At 34.7% G+C, this 16,831-nt stretch overlaps 2 protein-coding genes across 2 annotated transcripts in view; both read right to left on the reverse strand.

Annotated features, from left to right (window-relative positions):
- The window catches only part of LOC140225603 (peptide transporter family 1-like), a 76,770-nt gene that overhangs the window by 48,556 nt on the left and 11,383 nt on the right, over nt 1-16,831 (reverse strand). The gene's annotated exons all lie outside the window — the stretch shown is intronic.
- On the reverse strand, nt 3,701-16,081 carry LOC140225562 (probable nuclear hormone receptor HR3). The gene is made up of 6 exons (XM_072304799.1): nt 15,922-16,081; nt 13,726-13,858; nt 12,718-12,942; nt 11,731-11,881; nt 10,679-10,801; nt 3,701-9,963 (listed from the first exon to the last, which is right to left on the reverse strand). Exons 1-5 carry the CDS (start codon nt 15,970-15,972, stop codon nt 10,696-10,698), a joined length of 666 nt encoding a protein of 221 aa, XP_072160900.1. The 5' UTR covers nt 15,973-16,081; the 3' UTR covers nt 3,701-9,963; nt 10,679-10,695.

Below are 16,831 nucleotides of genomic sequence, written 5' to 3' on the forward strand. Positions count from 1 at the left end.
TTACAATGTAACCAAAAGAAAAATTAAATATCATCCGAGTTTCTAAATCGTTATAATGAGGATACATATTATCCCTTTAACTATGGTAAAAATTAGAGCGAAAGTCAAGAATGATGACACGCAGTCCTACAGCATTCCTACAGTCTTGTAGGTGCTGATTTGCGTTTCACGCCCGCCTACTGACCGACGTACTGCGTTTGGCGCAGTGCGAGAAGTATTCATGCAGTCTCGCAGGCGCCGATATAGACTGGGCACCGACCGCGCTATTTGGCGCAATGCGAGAAGTATTCCTACAGTCTTGCAGGCGCTACTGTACGTTTAACGTCGGCTGCACCGTGTTTGGCGCGATTATTCGAACTCGCGTTAGAATAATCACGGCATCGAATAAGACAGCTTGAAAGGCCCATGTTATGTTTCGACGCCGTATGAGCATTCCAACGTTGCCTCGTTTCTCCCGATTGAATATTTTTTGAGTTAGGAAAGTTCTTTACACGTACCACCATTATTCAATCTTTTCACTTCATTTAAATCAGAAGGTAAGACATTGATGACTTGTCAACAGACTAATCTAAATTCTAAACTAGCATTAACATAAAAAACCGTTTATTTTCCAACTGTGTCCTGTGTTGCTAAACTTTTACCTTAATTTAACTTCATTTTAAATTCGCGCATTCTTGTTGCAGATGTTAAACTTTCTATTCGCGCAATCTTTGTGACTTTTTCGCGCAATCCTCGTATATTTTCTAAGACTTTTTGCGCAATCCTGGATTACCGAGCGAGATAACCATGCGCTCGAATTATAAAAGTGTTGAACTAAATGTCACTTTGTAAATCAGTGTTGTGTCACATGTTATGTCAGATTCCTCTTGATGTAAATTATTATCTCATTGAATGAAAAAAAGAAGAATTTAACTATTGCCAAACTAAACAAATGCAATAATATCCATGTTAATTACTTACTTCAAGAGGAAACTACAAATAGTAGTGAGGGGCCGAAAGCGATCCTTCGCGCTGAAGGACCGCGGTGCGGCGGTCCTTCAGGGAAAAATGGAAAATCACTTCAGAGACTTTACCGCAAAGCAAAAAAGTAGGCGTATACTGACAAATGTGAGTTGCTTGAGGAATGGACACATTGCTATTAAAGTTTGTGCATTGAAAGGAGAGGCATCATAGTGCACGTAAAGGGCAGTTTTTAGCTAGTTTCGAAGTCAAGTTGCTGACAATGCCACAAATAACAGCTCATGTAAAGGAAACAACAAAATTTAACTGATGATGTTAGACCTAAGTTGGCAGTAGGTACTTTGTCAAGCGCTTCTCAGAGATATTTCAGTTTGATCTTGTGTAGGTAGTTTGAAGTATGATGGAACATAAGTAACGGTGCGAATAATTTTAAGGGGTTCATGGCCCAAGTGAGTATATACTATCGTTGATGAATATAATATGAGAATATTGTCCTCCAATTTGCACGGCACACTTCCACTATACCTTGTAAATTAGGCAGTAGGTGTTTTTTTCTTATCTGCCTGTAAAATTTTGTAATCCCGTATTTAACATGCTGAAGAATGGGTCAAAGTCTAAGGAATCTTATGAAAATGCCTCATCATTTTGAAACACTATCAATATCCACTCATAAGAGAGGTAACAGTAGGGTGCGTCAAAAAAAAATGAAAGTCTGAAATGTTCCGCTCCCCAGGCGGCAATCGATGACGTTTGGTAAAAAAACAATGTTTGCCAAAATTTGGGCCAATTTCAATCATTTTAATGGTGCCAAAGGTCAATTTTGTGATGAAATTATGATATTTTGGTTTAGACCTCGATTTCGTACAAAAAACTCGATTTTACGCTGAAATCGTGCTTTTACGAGAAAAATGCCAAAGAACTCGACTTGTAAGGATGAAATTTTACACTAGGAAGACGTCTTTGTAACCGATAAAAATCAAATTGAACTAGAAAAACTCAACTCGGTATTTATTTTTTTGGTCCTCAGAATTTCCGAGGTCTTACAAAGTAGAGGTTTAAAAGACTCATTTTTCACGAAAAAAGTCGAAAGAGGGTATAAATGAACTGTAGGCAAGTGTTGAGGATGCAAATGTCATCAGAACTTCCTCAGTTACAAAAAAAAGTTCCAACTATTTTGCACAATCCTCCAAAAAGTGTACGGCTCGAGAAGCAGGATCGTGCTAAAATAGTAAGGGAAAATGCGGTTTGACCGAAAAAATTGCGTAACAAACTTTCCCTATGTAATCGTCATCAGTAGGTCCCCCTGAACTACTTCCTAAGAGTTAAAAATGGCCCGACCCCGGAATACCCCTCAAAAAAGTTAAAATTGAAAATGGCGGCCGTAATAAGAGGTCCGGGAAATCGGTATTTTAAAGTGCTCGTCCTGTCTCATCATGTGAGGTATCATTTCCTATGTAATTTTGGTCGTAAATTTCATAAATGAATTCCACAAGGCCCTCCGGCCAAGGGGGCGCTCCAAATCAAAGATGGCGGCCAAATGTGAAAGGCAGGTGGTTGCATTTTTTTAAAATATTCACCGAAGGAACAAGGAAAGTGAAGTGTCTTTATTTTCATGTATTTACATATATGGCCATGAAACTTAAATTTGATGTTATAAATGTATTTAATAAAGGAAATTAAAGGAAACATACGACTACCGAGAGAAACGTAAGCTCAGAAGGGGCCTTGCGGAATTCATTTATGAAATTTACGACCAAAATTACATAGGAAATGATACCTCACATGATGAGACAGAATGAGCACTTCAAAATACCGATTTCCCGGACCCTCTTATTACGGCCGCCATTTTCAATTTTAACTTTTTTGAGGGGTATTCCGGGGTCGGGCCATTTTTAACTCTTAGGAAGTTGTTCAGGGGGACCTACTGATGACGATTACATAGGGAAAGTTTGTTACGCAATTTTTTCCGTCAAACCGCACTTTTCCCTTACTATTATAGCACGATCCTGCTTCTCGAGCCGTACACTTTTTGGAGGATTGTGCAAAATAGTTGGAACTTTTTTGTAACTGAGGAAGTTCTGATGACATTTGCATCCTCAACACTTGCCTACAGTTCATTTAATACCCTCTTTCGACTTATTTTCGTGAAAAATGATCTTTTAAACCTCTACTTTGTAAGACCTCGGAAATTCTGAGGACCAAAAAATAAATACCGAGTTGAGTTTTTCTAGTTCAATTTGATTTTTATCGGTTACAAAGACGTCTTCCTAGTGTAAAATTTCATCCTCTACAAGTCGAGTTCTTTGGCATTTTTCTCGTAAAAGCACGATTTCAGCGTAAATCGAGTTTTTGTACGAAATCGAGGTCTAAACCAAAATATCATAATTTCATCACAAAATTGACCTTTGGCACCATTTAAAATGGTTGAAATTGGCCCAAATTTGGCAAACAAGTTTTTTTACAAACGTCATCGATTGCCGCCTGGGGAGCGGAACATTTCAGACTTTCATTTTTTTGACGCACCCAAAGTAACAGTAAAGTTGAAATCTGTAGAATCGTTTTAATAGCCAAAAAAAAAGAGTCAGGTGTATGGCCTATGCAATCTCGTGCTCTTCATTTGCTTCAGATCTTTAGTTCTTGTGCTGTTTTTTACTTTGTCATTCTGTTTGAAAAAACTTGTTGAGCTCTGACTGTAGGGACTGCTGGCATGAGTTGGTATGAAAAATGAACAACTAGGAAATGGCTATAGATAGACCAATTTATTAAAAAGCTAAAAGTACTTCACCATCTACAATTTTTCTTGACAAGTTTCAGAATTTTGGTTTCAAATTCAGTACAAATGGTTGAACACGCATAAAAATTACTATTAGACACAGTTATTATGTTTAATGTGCTGAAATGTGAAAAATTTAGCTAGAGAGAACACATTAAACATGAGATAATTTTTGCCTCATGTTTCGATGACCGTAGTGTGTTTTATGATTGCTGAGAAAAGCAAATCATAAAATGATATCAAGCTAAGCCCATGCATTGAAAAAAAAATTCAATACTTTAAAAATACTGATAATGAGGTACCGATCTATTATGGAAAAACAATGACAAGACTGAAATATACTATGTGATTATGAGGTTTAAACACTTACTTGAGGATGTATAATATAGTTAATGGAAATTCTGAGGAGGAAATGATAAAAGGGGTTCTGAAGATATGACCTCGATTCAATAGCAACATTGTTTCAGCCAAAGCTAAATCATCAAATTACTAAACAAGAAAATACCGAGAGATCAGGATATATATCATCATAGGCTATAGTGATACAGAAATTTAGTTTTGCGTCAAGATATTTTTAAAGTATTTCATTTCTTCCCAGATTGGACTAAGTTGCGGTAAAAAACAATTCACTGTTTGAATTTTTGGGGAGAAGAGCTAGGTGCACGAAATAATATGATCGGAAATGGCTTGCTACCCTGAAGCATAAACTTATGATTAAGTACTAAGCAATAAGTTTTATCAAGGCTAAAATACCTAATTCTTTCGTCTTTACGGACTTGGTCTGATGGGCCACTGTACTTTTATGAAGTTTTGGAAAAAAATAATTTAGCTGTAAGTAATTTAACAGATGATATTCCACCTTTCCATTTATGATCTTGTTAAAAATTTTACTTATTGGTACCAATCTACTCCTGATTAGTGTTGGGGACAAAGAAAATTGAATGCTTCGGATTTGTTTTGCATTTATAATCCCACTTTTGATAAAGACTATGTTCTTTGAACTTGGAGCATATTTAAGCAATCTCTACATTACTATCATTCAAAAAGTGAGAGTATTATGCCAAGTTTACCACTGCCAGTTTAAAAAACATGATCCCAAGAAGATCGAACTTTACTGATAAGGCTCAAAAATTATCCTTCTTTAATGGTCCACCAGAATAGAATAAAGGTATTGATTATTATTAAAACGTTTTTTGCTGATTTGTTACTTTCTCAAGGAAATTTTATTCCGCGACAGAAAACGCGCATATTTTGGGAGTTTACCATCACCATTTATTGCCGAATTTTCCTCATTCTGGAACAGATTGAAATATTTGATTTTGCTTTGGTGTTTCTCACTATCACCAAGAAAATATAGTAGAGCTGCTGGTTTGAAATTACATCAAGCTGTATAGTTTTAAACGATTCTTTGCCCTCCTGCAATGTTGGAAAAACTAGACGTGGTGAATTTTCGAAATCATCGGTTACTCACTTGATTTAATTTCATGAATGACATAAATTGCAAGGAAACCAGCAAAAAACTTTCATTCATTACAAAATGTATTATCGACACCTGTCACTATGCTCTACTCCAGTTGCAAAAGGTAAACTTGCTTATTTTTAAACTGTAAAATTAAAAGAAAGAATAACGGGCAGTTAAATACCAACTTCATGTTATGAAAATAGGGAGAAGAAGACTGATCATTTATTTTTTTTAATTGTATACAATAATATATATACTGTAGATATATTTTTTATATATGCTGTAATTTTTTACAAAAAGAACGATTTTTTTATGGAGTAGAGTTGCCGAATTGTCCAAGCTCTTCCCACCAATCCTTCAAAACCTAGCAGGAGAGGTGCTAGGGATTCGTTTTTTTTTCAAACGATAAAGAGATAAAATTTAAAATACATAACAGTAAAGGTTAATCAGGTACTGACTCTAGAGTTTTGTTGATTCCAGAAATATAGAGGAGTAAAAAAAAGTGAATTCATCCATCACTACATGAGACTCTGATACACTCTTGCACCGAACAAAAACAAAATGGAGATGGGTTTGTTCAGAAAATTGTATTTATCAACAAAATCCAAAAAAAAAACTTTTTTCTTTCTTTCCCGTTAACTGAGTACAAAGAGAAAAAAACAGAGCTTCAAATTTTAATTTGAAAAAAAAAGGAAAAAGAAAATTACAACACATTGGATTACAAAATAATCATTATCAAACGATTTGATCTAATAACAGAGGTTTTTAAACAAACAATATAAAATCATTAACATCATTTCAAATAATAAAAATATATATACAAATTTTTCTTTTTTTTTATCTTTTTAAATTTTCGTTTTCTTTCATTAAAAAAAAGAAGAGAAAAAGAAGATTTGCATATGAATTAACAAACTATCGATTAATCTATTTTATAGTTAAAATTAAACAGTTTTTATCAAAGCTACATACATTCTGTATACTTATGAGAGAAAGAGACCGGTCACTTAAAAACTGGAAATATCTAAAGAATTGAAAACCACCAACAATTGCATTCAGACTTCCTCAAATTTAGTAAAGCAGTACATTTCCTTGTGATTCCGAACACATGTTACCCCTTTTATTTACAGATAAAATGCTTTTTTGAGCTTTCATTTCAAAAAGACTTTGGGTCTTGAGCTTAGCTGAAATTTCTTGCTAATAATAGCCAAAATAAATGACATGTGTGATTAAAGCTTTTTATGACCTTATCTTAGTTGAAACTAGAGTATTTAATTTAGGTAATGCAAAAAGGAAACCAAGAAAAAATTTTTAAATTCTTCCCGAGAAAAAAATATTTTTATCACTGAAATTGAATTGTTCAGGCCATTGCTACCCCAAAATTAAGTCACAGTCAAAACTTAATTAGATATTCACCAGCAGGTTGACTGATCACTGCACTATCCGATCAAAATTTCCTAGGTGTCTACTTTTCATTGGATTTCTTCTTTCTTAATCGGTGGCTGTCGACCCCTTTTGAAGCTATTGCAAAGAATCGAATAATGAGATATTCGCAGGGAGCACCCTGATAAACGATCCTTTTCTATAGGTTTAAAAGACAGATCAAACAATTCATCGCACAGCACACCACGCTTCTGGTGCGATGTGACCCTTCGTTCCCTAAGTAAGTCCATTCACACATTAAATTTTATATTCACATGAATCAGGTGCAAAGTTTAAATTTAGGCAGAATAAGAAAAGTTGGAAAAATTGAGGAAGTTCTAAATACAATCATGTTAAAATGATACTATGAAGCGTTGAAGATGGTGATCAAGTATTGCCAGCAATGTTGATGAAATGCACACAGTCATAATGCATATGTAGCATAATGTTTCTCAAATAATTTCCAATTTTGTTGAAGAATTTCCTTTGGGTCTTGTAGAATGAAACTATATTCTCAAATATAAGCTAACATATTTTTTTTATTATACAAATGTATGCATTTGAGTCACATCGATTAATCTGCATAGTATTGAGGAAAAATTTTGATTTTCTATTTCATCAAGGAGAAAAGGGAAGGTTGCTAACGATTTAAAGCAGCTTTTGGAGGTTGAAAATCTTTGGCTTAGTTTATGCTACTTACTATCCTGGGTTCCCTTATAATAATTTTCAATCGTATGCTTGGGGAAATTCGCGTAAGTAAAAGAGAAGAAAGAGCAGCTAAAATTTTCTGTTAAAACTGTGAAGGTAGTTTAATCTTACAGGCACTAGTGTTTCTAAGAGAGCTTAAAAAAATTTCTGAAGAATACACTCAATTCTACGTACTAAGAAAAAAATTCAGACAGTTTTGTTTTAAAAAAAAATTACACAAATGGAACTAATAAATACTCAGTCTCTCAGAAAAATTTGTGAAACATCAAGCGCCAAGAGTTTGCCTAAAAATAGAGGCAATTCTGATGTTACCGATTTATTTGCTCAGATTTGCAGTCTTGCCACTCACATCACTAAAAAACCACGATTCACTTGTTTGACGAAACTCATTTCCTCAAACAAGTTGTAATTAGTTGGATTTGTGGTTTGCTGGGCAGTGAGGAGCCTGAGAAAATTATGATGAAATGAAAATAAAACGCGCAAAAATTGTAAGCAAAGGATTTGAAAGGGAGGAAAAAACTTTTCATAATTTTCCACTGGAGGATTAGGGTTGAAACCAAAGTCATTCATTTAATTCTCTCTTACTCTTGAAAACTTGAATTTAAACGGTTGTTGCTGACAGTTCAGAAAGAAGTAATTTACTTGAAATAACGCCTTTTTTTGTCTATTTTACTGGAAGAGAGTGAGTTGAAAGAAAATAAATACATGTTCAATCTTTATCTGAAAAATAAATTTTCCGTCACAAGAACTATGCTTACTCAGAAGCAATTTTTTGCGATAAAAACTAAATGCAGACTTTAATCTTTCCCAAGCTGAGAGATGATTGATTTTTCAAAAAGAAACTCAGATTTGAAAACGTGATTTTTTTTTCCATAACTTAAAATACTTAACAGAGAAAATTAGCCTGTCAGAAGGATAGATCGATACAGGTAGAGATGATGTTATTAAAAGTTACAAATATGCAGACTTACTGGATTTCACTTTAAAAATGAAGATTTCCACCGAGATGGGAGAGAAAATTTGTAATTATACAATGTAAAGTTGTCAAATATTTACACATGAAAAAAAGTGAGATCAAGAAACACGGTTTCTAGAATAAGGAGATGAAGCTTGAAAATCTATTACCAAGGGGATGGTGATAGCATTCTCAGTTTAACAGGACAGCGGTGACGTCTGCTTTTAGCCCACCGCTTAAAACTCAAACGAAAAATAACTTGAAACTGACCTATCGAGATACAATTTTAATGTAAGGAAAGTAAACACTGACATTTTAATGACTATGGTGGATACATTCTATAAATGGCAGTGAACTTGAGGGAAAATGCATTGCAATTATAAGTTCTATTTTTATAAATTTTCAACCGTTTGACCTAAATAATACAGATTTGTGCACATTTACTTAGATTGCAAAATAACTTAAATTTGATGAGATGGACAAAAATGGGATTTGCAATAATTTTCACAGCACAAACGATTAATGATATTTGCAGTGGTGAGTTACAAAAATGAAGAGAAAACTAGAGGATATCAGTAGGTACTAATTACTCTTTTACAGAGGGATTCACGATAATTGTGCCTCATCTCCTGCGCAAATGTCACTGATTTTCATGGATAAACAGAGTCGTTGAGTAATGAATGTATGAACAAGAATGAAACGTATCTTTTCAAAGAGGAAGAGCCAAAGTCTGAAAAATTTGCTGGGAGATTTAAACAAAGCAATTACACCATGAGGTTGAGAAAAATACTACCACATCGAGCAAGAGCTATAAGAGTCAGTCAATATGTTCCAGTTCCTCTGCTTACAAACCACTCTCTTCGGCAAAAAAAAACTTTTTCAGTTTTCTTAAATTAGGATTTGTTTGAAAATCCTTGCTTTGCAAATGATCTTACATTTTTTGAATATTATAGCTACTTGCATGAAAATTAACTGGAACACCATGATTAACTCGCGTCCTTTCTTTGGATGGCAGAGCTTTGAGAAATAAGATAAAAAGAGGGTCAAAAATATTAAACAACCAAACTTGTGAAAAGGGAGGGGGAAAGAACCATTATAGTGCATTAGCAAGGATTTAAAGTCAGACATTTCAAGGATATAGAACTGGTTTTAGAGATTTCAGACCTTGCCTTGGTATATCATAGAAACACAAGTTTTGCAAGAATACACAAAAAAGATTAATTCTTTTTTATGTCATAATGAGCTTGGTGTTTTTGGCCTTGTTTAATTTGTGGACCATTAAATCTCCGGCCTTTATCATCCTTCTTTTCTCTCTTCTTGTTTTACTTGCTTGTCTCTTCTTAGATTGTTTCTTTTTTCTTACATTCATTAAAACTTCTTTATTTAATTATCATTATAATATATTAATTATTAATATTTTCCTCTTAAATAAAATTTAATCAATAACAATAATCTACTAGAAAATCAAAATTAGTTAAACTACACTTTTTTACTTACTTCATTTCATAAATATTTATACTTGTAATAAATATTTTATACATGAAAATTAAGGTACCTACACAAAGGGAATAGGTACTGAAAACATGAATGCACTGTGAAAGTTTCGTAGCTTGCCAAACAAGTTTCTTGTAGAAACCAGCAGCTCCAGACATGTGCACCATAACGACGAGAAAACTACCTTCAATTCTGGAAAATACAAACATAAAACTGATGTAAAAATAAACGTAGAGAACAAATAAATTGATTGCTTATTGAAAGGAAAAAGCCTAAAAATTTAACTCAGAGCAGACCATACCTGGCTTGAAGTAGCCATAAATATTCTCTCAAAGCCAGGATTTTGAATTAAAAATGGATTTTTGGCTATTTGGAGTTTTGAGCAAGTAAAGAGCTGCAATTAATGATATTACAGTATGAAAATAGTTAGATTTTTTGCTGGCTAAAAGTAAATTATGTCCTTCCTTCCACAAAATAAATTATTTAGGAGCTGATAAGCTTTAAAATTCATTTTTATGTAGAAAGTAACCAAAGTTGCAAATCTGAAGTTTTCGGCTGAAAATCCACAATTGAGAGGAAAAATTAAGAAAAAGAAACTAATAAAAGTTTTAATTTGGTAAATCTGGGCCCTAAAATTGACATACTGGAATGCAGTTGTTTACATCCTCTATGGGCAGCACAACAATGAAGTAAATTACCTAATGCTTAGTCTTCAGAATATTGAACAGTGTCTTTTTTTGAAAATTCAAAATTTGATTTTTCAATCGTAAACGATAAAAAATCAGTTCCCTTAGACGTTTTTTGCCTTCCTTTAAGGTTCTACTTCCCTGTGCGTTGCAACAAATTTCATTCAACATTTTTATAAATGGCACCCTTCACATGAAATTGTTAAGAAAAAGTGACTTACTAGGAGGAAGAATGTACTCAGCTATCAACCGAGAACAACTCTTTATGCAGGGCAGGAAACTCGAGATGTGGCGCTGAGCGTTTGAATTTAGCTAACGCTTCCATATGGAGCATACTCAGTTCTCTGGAAAAAGAGAGAAGACAGAACATAGTACAGTCTTGAAATTTGAATCTTAGAATATTATACTTTTTGGGTAGCACTTCTGAGGGATTGAGAATTTCTTATTAAATAAAAATAGTTTAAACTACACAATTTTAGGAGATAACAACAAAATTTGAAAGTAGCCCGAATAATTAAACTAAAAAACAAAAGAAAAATGGGTATCTAACCAGAGCTAAAAAACAACAAAACGTAAAGCTTTGGCTTGGTTACATTTAGATTTGATTATTCCCTCTTCCTGTGTTTTCTACTTTCAGGATCTATTTCATTTTTTTACCCACCTCAGCCATACTGCCATGCTAAGGGAAAACGTCGTATGAACATTCAAGAGTTGCCAAATTTCCTCCCATACAATGTTTATTTTTAAGAAAAGTTATGAACATTTTTCTATGAAATTTTCAGATAAAGTATATTGAAGTGAGAACAAAATATCTGAAAAATTGGAAGAAAAGTATTCACAAGTTCACCAGGAAGTTCGTGTTCTATCAAAGGAAATTTGGCAACGCCTGAAGGTTCATACAGCGCTCTTTCTAAACACGGCAGTGTAGTGGTCAATTACTTCATGCCATTACTTAAAATTCATGGCACTCTCAGCCTTGAAATTTCACTCATCTGTCGTTTTTGAGCGGTTTCCTTCCTCTCCTGATGAATTAAAACAATTAGTTGACTTATTGTTCAGAGAAAAAATCTGCATGGCACGGATAAAATTTCAAATCTTTCTTGTTACTGTTTGTTTGAATATAAATAGCAGAGGCTCCAAGTGGTGAAAAAGTAGGCTCCATATTTGGAGCGGATACTCTTATTAGTTTTTCAGAATAGATAATTGCTTGAAAATTTATAAAATTGAGTTTAATTGTTTGGATTTCAAAATTAAGTGAAAGTGAGGTCCGTACCTTAAACTGGGGACTTTGGCGAGCAGGGCATCGTAAACAGTAACATCCCCTTTGATGGGTCCATGGTTTCTGTCGAGCTCCAGTCTTAAAGCTTTCGATACAGCTTGACCCAGCCTACTGATTTCAGCTAACCCTTTCAGTCCTGGCCGATCTATATTAAAAGAAACAAAAAAAATGAACATAATTAAAAATCTCAGTCAACAAATAAAAGCTAGGTATCAAATAAATACCAACATCAATCAGGGTTGAAATTATTAAAATCCGCTTTGTATTGCATTATTAAGTTTTCAATCTTAAAGTACATTACGTAAGAACAAAATGAGCACTTTAAAGTACCTACTCAAGGAAGAGACCTTCAAAACTCATTTTATTCAATTTTTTTGCATTTTCTTATTATTTGAATTCTGCTGGGATGAATGATGTATTCGTTTATTTGTTTGATGCTTCAGAAGTATTTTTAATAAATCGAAGTAGTTTGGTCATCAACTTATACTCTGTCTTACTTATCATTATCTGTCCATAATGAAAAAGTTACTGTTTAAGAGTTTCCAGATCTTGGAACAAGTGTAACTTCAGTTATATTGCTGCTAGAAAGCTATTATTATTTAAAAAAATACTCAGAATTTAATACGCCACAACTTGTAGTATTGGTTTGTTTGTACATGTATTAAGTGATTTTGTAGAAATGACAAAATTCTAAATGCACCTGGGAAAATATCGAGGCATGTTAAAAAAAGTCATTAAAAAAATTATCCTCCTTACTTAAAAATAATACTAAAAGTTGTAGAGGTATTATACTGATCATTTAAAAAAAAAAAAAAAAAAAAAATCTGTAAGCTAGACGAACAATAATTGTTTTATCAGAAAAACCCCTAGGTTTTGCAAACTAGATCAAGTTTGGGGGGGGGGGGGGGGGGTTAAAATGTTCCATAAACTTTAGCATTTTAAAAGAAAGTTGATATTCATGAACCAGAACTCAATACTAACCGTGTGATAGTAAAACGACCGCAGAATACAGGGCAAGTTCTGTCTCTGTTAGCTTTAATTCGGCAATACTTCGTGCTACTTCAAATGCTAAATTAACTAGTTTCATTTCTAGAGTGTCCTGTGTGTAGAAAGCATCCTGCGGTAGAAGAGTGTCCGCATACAGCACACAGTTTTGCGATAGATCATAATACCGCGACATCCTTATCACAGCCAACTCAAAACTTCCTGTATTTACAAAAAAATTTAAAAACAATTAAGAACTGAACAAAAATATGAAAGCTTCTGAATTTTTATCCGTCAGGTGCCAAGTATGATGCAATACAATAGTACTTTTATGCCTTTTTTTCTTAAATATTATAGGTATGCACTTTTTTACAGCTGCAAAGCAATTTTTGGACCTCACTCCATAGCACATCAAATAATAATATCAAATGTATATCAATGATATCAAAATGGAGATAAAAAAATTCAGAGCCGAGCTTTTAAAGGAACTCAAAGAGAAACAAGACCGAAGCTCAAATCCTTCAGGTTTTTAAAAGACAAATTTTGATTCAATATTTTTCGTTTTTAACTGTCGTTATTTAGCAATTTTTTGGTCTTAGGTGTCTGCTAAAAATAAACTGATACTTTAAAGGGCTGTATGATTAGCTGCTTTGGATAAAGAATTACAGCACCAGTTCGTATCCTCTTCAATTGGCCTACACACCCTGTCAAAACAGTCCAATTGGGGCCCATGAGATTCCTGGCTAAGGGAACTCTTATGGTTCTTATGCGAACCTGGGCAAATTACCAATGGCTTTACAAGGAAACAGGTGAAATATTCCCATGAGACAGTTTTGATAGGGTCATAGATATTTTCAGTCAAGAATTATTTGCACTCAAATTTTTCTTGTTATACATCTATTTGTAGACACTATTCGAGCGTTGGCGCCCTTAGCATTGAGACACAAGCCATTATCCTCATGGAAAAATTGTGTCTTTTGCATCTGTTGAGATTGAAATACCAACCTGCTTTGAGCAGAACGATTTGATCGTCTTGAGACAGCTTCATAAACCCGGGAACCATTTTGGCAAATTCTATAATTTGTTGTATAACAGTTGTTAACTTTTGAGCACATTCAAGCCATAGCTCTTCGTGAGACTGTGAACAAAAAAATATTGAGCATTAATCGATAAAGAAGATCTCTCAGGTAAATTACAAGACGGATACTCTGGTACAAATTGGCGATAAGAGCTGCGTTTCAAAATGCCATAGGAATTCTTATAGCCGGCTGAAGAAGGCTTACAGCAAATCATATAGCTGGCTGTAGAATACGGAGAAAATCATACGACCGGGCTATACGAAGCGATAAAAAATTATGCAGCTGGGATATAGTTCCTATCGCCGGGCTTGAAACTTTATCGCCTGGCTGTTGCTTTTCGCCATCGATTATAAAAGGCTATAAGAAATTGTGTAGAAATTCGTGTGCTTTGGAAATCATTAAGTTTGATACAGAACCACCTTAATATTTATAAAACACACACTATATTTTTCTTTAATACATATTTTTTTTCATCAATTAAAATGAGAATAATCCATACAGGATGTGCAAAAATTTCAAAATCATGAGTTGAATAACGCTGACTCCGCCAGATTAAATATTAGAGCCAAACACAAAGCGGAGCGGCGACGCACTGGCGCCTACAAACCTAACAGGGATACTTCACGCATTGCGCAACGCGTGAAGTATCCCTGTTAGGTTTGTAGGCGCAAATGCGCGTTTTGCGCTGGCTGCCCGCCTGCCGCGCCGCAGCGTGCCCCGGCGCTTGAAGCAACTATTTCACACCAGAGGTATTGCACAGTATCATACGAAACTGAAGGCGCTCTAATATATTAGTAATGGCAGGCATCCATCAAAAGTACGGAGCTTTCCTCGTAAAATAAATCAAGATACTACGGCCCAAAAAGAGAACAGTATTCCAAAAACTCACCAAGTCCTAGCATCCGTAATTAGTAACGCTTAGCATACACTTTATCACCTGGCTGTTGCTTAATCGCCATCGGCTATAAAAGGCTATAAGAAATTGTGTAGCCGGCTATAGAAGCTATTGGAAATCTTATAGCCGGCTGTAGGTCTAGGGTATTTTGGAACACAGATTCTACTGCCAATTTTTACCAGGGTAGGCTGAGATCTCTACAGACTCTCAATATTTTAACAACTTAATTTGGAAACTTTGAAGCAGGATCTTAATGAGTACTCAGTGGATACTGAGTTTATCTGTATACCTACATACAATAAGGGATAAGATAAGATAGCGATATTAACCCACGAAAAACGAGTTAATAGTTGCGTATTTTGAGGTTCCATTCAAACGTGCATCGCTTAGAAGCCAAGATGGCGGCGGAAAATATCCCTCTGGCGGCCACAATTTCGATCGAGTGTTGCCTCTGACACAATTATACCACATTTTGCAATTGGGAACTACAATTTCTGGCTCAGTTTAGAAAAAACGTATGTACCTCCAGTTTCCTTCGGCACATAGGTGTTTTTTCAGATGAGCCAGGGATCATAGTACCTAACTGCAAAATGATTTCCAATAAATATGCACAATAATAATTACGCCAATCACGTTAATAAATACGTGCAACCAATCATTGAGAACGACTGCACAATTGTTGCCAGATGGTGCTGAAAAATTACCAATTTTCTCAATTTAAATCCATGTAATACATCAAAATTGTATCGCAAAATCTAGCAACCTTGTGCTCCACGGCTCACGGATCGCGGTGGAGGAAACGCAGAATCAGGATAAATAGGGACATTTTTTGACGCCATCTTGGCCTACTCGGCCTTGCACGTAAAAATGAGAGCTAAAAATTCGCAACTTCAAACTTTTTTTTCGTGGCTCATAATCATTCAAAAAATCTGGGAGAATGATTCTGTAAACTTCAAACCCTCTACTTTTCAAGAATTACTGAGCAAAATTAAAAATTACTGAGCAAGCTCGTTGCTAGGAAATTAAAATTTAATTAAATTAAATGCGTAGCATCAAAAAACGACTTCAGCTCTTATTTAACAACTTTTTTTGCGAGAGGCCAGAAGAAAAACAACAAAAGCTTTAATCGCATTTCAGCCAGAAAAATTGTTTTGTGTTGGCGTTGGGCTATTTACCATACGCAAAAAAAAAAAAAAAAAAAACGAGAAATAAAGAATCTATACATACCAATCCTTTATAGTAAATAAGCTTTGATATATCCTGCTGCTTGCGGAACATGTCATGAATGTGTTCTAAAGTGTACAAACACGTTCGTGCATGCGCATCGGCTATAGTCTTACTTAGGAGTTCTGAGATCTGTGCTGGGTCTGAAAGAAAAGGGAAAAAAATTAAAAATGCTGAGGGAGTGTTTAGAATAATAAAAACTAAAACAGTTTATTTATCAACTTTGGACATGAGGTTCTTAGCCAAAGAGAAATTTAAAAAAAAAAAAAAAAAAAAAAAAAAAAAAAAAAAAAAAAAAAACCAGTGATACAGACCAGAAATTAATATTTGATTCGTGTCCCAAATGTCATGATGAGAGGTGATTTTTTTCTTTTTAAATTTCTTGTCAATAGCCATTTTAGCAGAACGATGCTGTATATTTCCCCTAAGTTTATGATTAGTGCTTGTAACTGGATTGGTGCAATGGAACTTTAAAAATACTGCGATTGAGTTACCCTGGTTACAAAGGCAGTTAGTTAATCAAAGCTTTGACAGTCATACCCTGAACAATTTTAAAATATCCTTTCTGACATTGAGGCAATCCAAATTCTGGCGTGAACTGAATACAATACTCGGATTCATTGCTGAATGCATCTGCGTCCGGTGGCGTGGCGTGTTTTGCGATATATCGATTGATCTGCCATTGAAACCTATGTTAAAAGATCGATTATAGTCCACGCCACGAAAAGTGGCGGGCGAGGGGCGGAGACAGTCGGCCGGTCTAGTCTAGCGTTGAAGGGTTGAAGCGCAGGTATTGGCCCAGTCGTTACCCCGTTTCAACTACGGGCCAATACCTGCGCTTCAACCCTTCAACGATAGACTAGACCGACCGACTGTCTCCGCCCCTCACCCGCCACTTTTCGTGGCGTGGACT

Source organism: Bemisia tabaci, chromosome 10 (assembly GCF_918797505.1).
Source record: "Bemisia tabaci chromosome 10, PGI_BMITA_v3".
Lineage (NCBI taxonomy): Eukaryota > Metazoa > Arthropoda > Insecta > Hemiptera > Aleyrodidae > Bemisia > Bemisia tabaci.

Excerpts from the sequence above, each read along its gene's own strand:
- LOC140225562 (XM_072304799.1), bottom strand. The coding sequence starts at position 15,972 with ATGTTCCGCAAGCAGCAGGATATATCAAAGCTTATTTACTATAAAGGA. Across the intron at positions 12,943-13,725 it reads AATCGTTCTGCTCAAAGCAG|GAAGTTTTGAGTTGGCTGTG; the intron begins GTTGGTATTTCA and ends TTGTAAATACAG. Across the intron at positions 10,802-11,730 it reads GCCAAAGTCCCCAGTTTAAG|AGAACTGAGTATGCTCCATA; the intron begins GTACGGACCTCA and ends CTCTTTTTCCAG.